Genomic DNA, 7,542 nt, shown 5'->3' with positions numbered 1-7,542 from the left:
TGAGGTTTGAACAGTTGTTGGTTTCTGTGTATCAGCCAGCGAGGCTTTCGGTTCCGGGTAGTGCATGCCGAACGCGAGGCGAGGAGAAAGGCCACCGGCGTCCTTCTCAAATGCGCACCCGTTGAAAGAAAGTTTTTTTTCGCTAGCGAGCAAGTCGCTTCCAAGTCTGCTGTTCCGCAGGCGCCCTGTTGTGTATCATACGCGACGCGAGAGGGACATCTCCGTGCCCCCACCACGAGCGTTAAAACGAAGGCCAACCCTTCTCGGCGATTCTGGCGCCCAATCTGAAAAAGCTGGCATTCGTTCTTTTCTCCCTTTGCGTACGAGGCGTGCAGCAAGTTCAGTGGCAACGTTCGCTGTGTGTGTGTGTGTCATTCTCTGACAGAGAAAACAGGGGCCAGGCCAACACGGCTTCGGCGGCCCGTTCCGATGAATCAACTTTGTGTGTCATATTGCCTCTTGTGGGATGAAAAAAAGCGATGTACCGCTGAATTCACTCTGACTATTGGCTGTGGGCGTTGTGGCTCTCCCGTAGCTAGTGTTTCTGATGTGCAAGCTGCAATGCTCAGACAACACTTCGGGGATGCCCTCCACCCCTCGGTAGGCACATGTCTGCGTAGACTGCCGGTCAGTTCGCAGGAAAGTTCTTTTCCTTCTTTCCGTTGCGTCATACAGTTCCATCCTTTATTTTTCAGTCCGCATGACACTCGCCGTTGCCTGTGCGCTAGTGCCGTGACGCACCTTCCCGTGGTCAGGAAACCCCGAGTATCGTGCTCGAAGAAGGCATGCCTTCCTCTTCTGCTGCCTGTTCTCTGCATGTCATGCGCCCCCGTTCCCGTTTTTTCGAGTTGGAAGAGAACTTCCGAGGCCTCCTGGTGGCACCGAAGAACTGTTTTGAACAGGTTTTTCTCTTACTGGGCCTCTCAAGTGCATCCCCCCGGCTGCTCCGGCGCGATTCTAGAGTAAGGCTACAAGCTGAAGCGGGAAGCAACTCACAAACGCCCTCCACCTCTTTTTCTCGTGGCCTCCAAAACCTTCAGAAGCTCCTAGGCCTCTCGTGACGCCCCGCTCTGTCCTCGCTGAACGCCGCTCAATTCGAACACAGCGTTCTCGGCCGTTTCGGACGCTTGCGCCTTCCATTCGATTCGCTGGCACGAGTCGATTCTCAAAATGTATGAACCAAGTAGATCCGCCGTGCTGCATCTTCCGTAGTGTAGAATTTCCTGCTACCCATCGTCGCCTCCCATTGCCGATTTGCATCGTGGGCGCGTGTCTGGGGAGAACAAGCTGCGCCGGTCCACACTTTGAAAAGGCTGAAGCATTCTGCGCATCCGCCGCCGTCAGAGCTTGGGTCTGGGACTAAGGCGCGGAAGACGTTCGCGAAACGACCTGCGGAGCCACGAAAGACAGGAAGCGTCGCGGGTGCTTTGTAGAGAGAACGATTTTCTGGAGACCAGGGTGCGTCCCGAGGATTACGACTCTGTTTCTAGGGTTTTTGGCCAGCGTCATGACACTGTCAGAGACCGCGAGAAACTCCCCGAAAACGTGAAAAACCGACACCTTCGGTTCCGTGGGAGTGCCCAGGTGCGGCACGCGATGGCCACAGGCGTCGCGGTTGCGGAGTGAACTGAGCGTTTCCCGTCGCAAACCGGTCAAGATGCAGCCCTGATCAAGGGGTACGCGTTGTGCTGGTGTCCTTGCTCTGAGTCGAGGTTCTGGAGACTTCCTATCTCGTAGAGAGAAGACAAGGCTTCAGGCCAGCTCTCTTCCGACAGTGGTCTTGCGAGAAACACGCGGTGTGCAGAGTGCTATGATTCGAGATGGAGAAGGAACGCCTCGTAGCCGTCGTGCGGACGGGGAGAATGAGCGGAGAGGCCGCAGGGGCTTCCGTGGGAGGCGCCAGCAATCCGGAACAGGAAGAACTTTGCGTTCGGGCCACGAGCGATATAAGCACTCGTGCGCTGCATTCATCGGAGACGCAAGTCTCTGTACCAGATTTTATGACAGAGACCAGCGCTCAACCGACTGAAGAAGGTTTGTGTGGAAATCCGAATGAAGAGACAACACTGTCCACCCTAGAAACGCCTGTCGGGCGTTCATTATGCCCGCCTCAGAAAGGCGTGGTAAATCATATCTGCAGTCACGCATCCAATTCAGGGATCTCTCAGGTGGGAGCCTTTTCCGCGGTCTGTACAGGGTTAACAAGTCGGCAAGCAGGAACAGAGCCTGACTCGTGTACAGACAGGACGCCGGAAAATGTCCTCTCATCTCTTTCGTCTGCAGAAAGCAAAGACGGGCGTGTGCGTGCATGTGGGGGGAGTCCAGTGTCGCCGGGTAAGCTTCTCCAACTCGAGGGGAGCGAGCAGTCCTCGCAGGGAGCGAGTGCGGAGGCTCAAAGAGGAGACGCAGGGACCAGGCTCCAACAGGAATCCCTGTGTCGTCTGAGGTGGTGTCTCTACAATGTCAAAGCCATTCTTAATCGACTGGCAAGCGCCGAGAGCGTCGTCTCGCCTCCATTTGATGCACAATGTGTTGGCGGCCCTCTGTATATACGGCTCGAGCCGGTTCATCCTCCAGCGGAGGAAACATGTGACAGGAACAGCAATCGGTCTCTCTCGTGCGGTGCACGTTCAATTGGACCGACCGTGTTTTCTTCAGCCACGAAGCCATCCACTGGCCAAGGCGAAGGACTACCTCTGGGCATTCAAAAAAAAGGAGGGAAGAGCGCCAGTCAGCGCTTCGCGGGCCGCTCGTTGGGGGTAGAGAAAACGGCGTTTGAGTGGGAAACTTGCCGCTTTGGGATCTTCGTGGCATGCTGCGCCCGCGTCACCATGGAATTTTCGATCCATATCGTTGAGCGAAGCGTTCGTAATCATTTGCCGAGAGAAGGTGATAAACGGGAAACGCCCCAGGAAGGGGGTGTCAGTCCGTCGTTCAGAACTCTTGACGCGGAGCAAAGCGCAAACTGCGAAGATGCTGGGGCCATACCGGGTGGACCAGATGCCGAACAAGCTGCTGCAGGGGTGGAAGTGGACGGGGAACCTGGTCGTGTTCTCGTTGACTCGGGGCGCTGTCTGTACAGTAGTCGAGAACAAACACTCTGGCACGGTGTCCGTGACTTGGCAGCTCTTTCTTCAGCTGCCGATCGTGACGAAAACCTTCTTATCGTTGACGTGGTCATTCACAGTGCCACGGTTGAACCAACGCCTTTGGAAGCAGTCAAGACTGAAGCAGGTGACGGCCCCGTGGAGGAACGCGGGAAAGCACAAGTCGGCCGCGTCGACCGAGGAAGTTCAGCTGACTCTCCGACTGCTGGCCGACGCATGGCCGCAGATCCGAATGCGTTTCTTTGTGACGCAGCCTTGAACTCCACACGCCTAGTGCTCGAGTCCGAGGGCTCCGAGGAGCGGGCGCCCGCGTCTGCAGCTGACGCTGGGATTCTTAAGGCTGTCTCCAATTCCAGTGCAGGTGCGCCGCCAGCAGCCGAAGAGAAGAGACTGGGGCGAAGTGGCGGAGCAAATCCCCGGGTGCACAAGCACTCGCGCGCAGGCCGCGCATCCGCAACTGGAGAAGGTTCGCTCGAGGCCGACGCAGGCAGTGGAAGGCGTCGAGGACAGCAGTCCAGTCGCTTGGCCGTGGACGACGCGGTACAAACTGCAGTTCGACCGGATGTTTTGCCGAGTCAAGCCGGGGTGGAGAAAGCGGGGGCCGGTTCTGCGGAAGGATTGGTGGGACGCCAGAGTGGTGCGAAGAGCCGCGCCGGATGGAACCCTCGCGGGAAAGGCGCGCCAGACTCGAGCGGCACGGAGGCCTTGAAGGCAGAAGGAACTCACTGCGGCCCCGTGGGTGCAGGATTGGGGAAACGGAGAGGGATGCGGCCGCTTCAGGCCGCGCGCGCGCAAGGGGTGGTCCGTGGGACGTCCGGCGGTACGGGGCGTGGCAGTTCCGGATGCGAGGCAGCGCTGCCCAGTTCTCCCGAGCAGGACTTTCCCAGGCTTCAGGGGACGGAGACACTGGAGCCCGAGGGTAACACAGAGACAGTGGCTACAGGAAGAAGGGGCGAGGAGCTCGGAAGGTCGGCTGGAGCCCGACGGGCGGATTCTCAGCAGTGCATGCAAGTGGGAGGTGACGGAGGAGGGCCTGCGAACGCATCGGCCAGGAAGAAACGCGAGAAGCAGCGACAGCGTCGGCGGAGAGGCAGCAATGCGAGTCGGATGGGCGGAGACGTGGCACGCGTGCTTGCCGCTTGGAGCACCTCCAGAAACATGGACTGTCCCGCCGATAGTGAACGTCTGGGGGCGGCGATTGAGAATATCCTGCAGGCTCAATCTGCAAGCAGTAGCGCGTCGATCGGCAGTAGGCCTTCGCCTTGGGGAGGCTCCGAGGGCCACTCGGCCGCGTTGTCAACGGTTTGGGCACGAGGGCACGGCCCACACGGCTCGGGAGAAGAGACTGGGAGGAATGTCAAGACTACCCAGTCGAGACTTCAACCTAACTCTGCACTTCCACCAGATCCAACTGGCATTGCTCTTTCACAGCAGTGGCGTTTCCGAGAAGGTGCCGCGCAGCCTTTCGTGCAGGCGACGTCACAAGTCTGCGCGCGTGCATCGTGCCAGAGCGAAGAAGGGCGCTGGGAGATCGATACAAACCGAGGAGGCGGCCATACTTTGTCGGCACTAAACATGTTGCTGTCCCTGGCTGGGCGTGATGGCACGGATGCCTTTGGCCAGTCGGTGATGAGCCCCAGACCCTCGCAGAGTCCCTCCCAACTACCCGGTGGCGGTCCTTCGCCTTATCTGCCGTCTCCTTTCCAAGAGAAACTTGCATGCGGTGTAGCCCACGGCGGGCGCGGAGATCAGCGCGGAGAGTGGAACCCGGCGTTTGCGGAGGGCGCAGACCCACGGGTAGCACCGACTCGAGGAAAAGGGGTGTTTTTGGAGCAACAGAACTCGTACGGTCGTGTCAGTTTGGGAAGAGGTTTCCAGGAAGCCGGAGCAGGACTCGGCGCTCGGGGACGGAACTTCCCCGTGGCTCCGCCGCCGGGACTGCCCCCTGCGTCGCGGGTAGGATTAGGACGCGGGGACGTTCCAGACGTCTCGGGCTCGGTTCCCATGCCAGCGAGCACTTTGACTGCCTCTTTAACGGACAACGCACACGAACCTCCAGTCCTCGTCCAGTACGCGCGAGCTCTTCAAGCGGCCGCCGCGTCACCCCCCACAGCGCAGCAGCAAATCAGCGGAGCTGAGGAGGATGCTTCAAGCGGGCCAGGGTTTTCGGCAGATCGGCTGCCAGGCGTGGACCTGCAGCGTGGCTTAAGTCAGGATGTTTTGGTGAGTGCGGAAAATCGGAAAGAAGAGAACCTGAAGCGTTGCGGGGCCCGCCCCAGGCGACGACGTAGCGAAGGAGACAAGAGGTACCGGATATCTTCCGGGAGCATCATGTTGTATTACAGGAAAGCCGGGTAAAGAGGGCGTTTTTTTCCCCGCTAACGCCGCGTGTGTCCACTGGAAGCTATGGCCACTCTCTGTAAAACGAAAGGCCATGGTGTCTCCCTCTGTGGTGCGTTGTTCGTTCCGTCGGTGAATCCCTTTGTAGAAATCGGGTGTCTTGGCAGTACCCCTGAGTAGAGGCCACATACCTGGTGTCACATTCGGAGCGCGATGCCACCGTCTTGTTCGTCCGCTTGATGGTGGCGCGTCGCGTTCCTGACTTGTGCTCTCTCCCCCTCCACTTCTTCATTTCTCGTTTCAGGCCAGCAGGCAGAGATTCAATGAGCGAGTCCACGGACAAGAGACGCTGGATGGAGTTTATCCCTCTGGGAATCGCAGGGAGTCCAGTGTTGCCCCGAGAGGCAGTTCCTTCTATTCGCCTGGCCTGACCGCACTGGAAGAAGCAGATCGGGAAGAGGCTAGTCGTCGACTAGCTCGGGTTCTTCTTGGGGACTGCGCGATCCCCGAGTCTCCGCTAGGCGTCTGTCTGAGCAACAACGACGCTACTGACATACCTGCCGCGCACGTGCCGACGCCGGCGGCGGCCGAACAGAATCCCCAGTTCTTGTGAGTTGAAATAAAGGACGGCGAAGGAAAGGTTCAACAGATTGTGCATGCTGTACCAGGGACATGAGGTTATTTTCACGTGCAATTATGGTGGACCCAAGACCGTTGTTTTGCAAAGCCTTTCCGACCCAACATTCGCACAAACGCGATGTTAATCGCTCATATCTTATTGGCTCTCGCGATGTGGACGCTCCTTTTCGCAGGTGGCGACAACCTCAGCCAGATACACAGCCTCCGGAGGGGAGATATGCTGGATCGGCGGGAGGCGGTGTATCTTCTGTCGTTGCAACAGCTCTCGGCCTTGCTGTGGGATCCCGAGGCCTCGGAGGGAATCTGGTTTCCTCGTCTCTGAACGTCGTGGATGCGGATGTCGCGCGGTTTAGGCGCCGCGAGGGCCTTTCCTTTGATCGCGGATTGATCTGTGGTCTGTTTTCCCATCCCATCGCACGATGTGAGTTTAGAGGATATGAAAACATGAGCGGATGGCACGGCGGTGACTAGCATCCTGAACCCTTGTCAACAAACATTCCAGGTGTGTTGTGTCTTGGGGGGTCGCGAAATCCCACAAAGCATAGAAGAGTCATATGTTTGGAGAAGGGAACACTAATAGGGGGAAAGGCAGACTGTTCGTGTTACGTCTTGACCACAGTATCCAGCAATCCATGACGTCGCACAGAAGTAACAGTGCGTGTGACCGCGTTTCCATACTTTTTGTGTTGCTGATACATGCACTTCTTGGCAGATCCGGACGAAGGCACGCACGGGGAGTCCGGCCTCCTCGGCCAGCACCTAACAGCGCAGGCGCCCCCGGAGATGAAGAGTGCATTCGAGCAGCAGGTGCAAACGTTGGGTGGAATGCGAGACGGGTATTCTCGAACTCCGCATTCACCGTACGACGCCTCTCGGCCATCGTACGCACCGTGCGATGCCCGAGTACCCCAGGTCGACGAAGACCTTCCAGGGGAGAATGAGGTGACACGGGAGTATGCGTTGCAGTATTTAGCCGAGAATATTGGGCGCATAAGAAGGGACACTGCGGAGTACGACTCACTGGTGGGAAGATCATCGTCTTCGCTCCGAGGCCACTCCGTTACTGTCGCGATGCTCCCGAGAACACCTTTCAGGTTGTCCGGCGACAGCCAGATTGGAGACACTGCTCTTCCGGAGGTGCCGGCTAGTGAAGAGTGACGCAGTGGCGTCACCTGTGTTACCGGAGTGAACAAGTGTTTTTTTAGGGATGACTGAAGATGGAAGGAGGGTGGACAAGCGAAAGCCATAGCGAAACATGACAAGGATGTTTGAGCGGAAGGTCTTTGCCTTGCAGGGGACGTGCATGCGGTGCTTGTCTCCCTCAGGGAGAAGCCGCGCCGTTGTTTTTTCAGACCGGGAAAGGCTGGTCATTTCACGGGAAGCGAGGCGCGTTCAAAACAAGCAACCCTCGTCGGCGGTGCAAGACTGTTCATGGAAGAGAAGCCAGCTGATCCTC

The 7,542-nt window shown here is 58.0% G+C and overlaps 1 protein-coding gene across 1 annotated transcript; it reads left to right on the top strand.

Annotated features, from left to right (window-relative positions):
* Nucleotides 1-2,831: 2,831 nt before the first annotated feature.
* On the top strand, nucleotides 2,832-7,244 carry NCLIV_005450 (conserved hypothetical protein; the record flags this gene model as incomplete). Its single annotated transcript, XM_003880055.1, has 4 exons — nucleotides 2,832-5,330; nucleotides 5,752-6,056; nucleotides 6,260-6,507; nucleotides 6,799-7,244. The coding sequence occupies 4 exons, from the start codon at nucleotides 2,832-2,834 to the stop codon at nucleotides 7,242-7,244; spliced, it is 3,498 nt and encodes a 1,165-aa protein (XP_003880104.1).
* Nucleotides 7,245-7,542: the final 298 nt, after the last annotated feature.

The sequence above is a fragment of the Neospora caninum genome, chromosome II, assembly GCF_000208865.1.
Source record: "Neospora caninum Liverpool complete genome, chromosome II".
NCBI lineage: Eukaryota > Apicomplexa > Conoidasida > Eucoccidiorida > Sarcocystidae > Neospora > Neospora caninum.
This window is presented reverse-complemented; position numbering and strand designations above follow the sequence as displayed.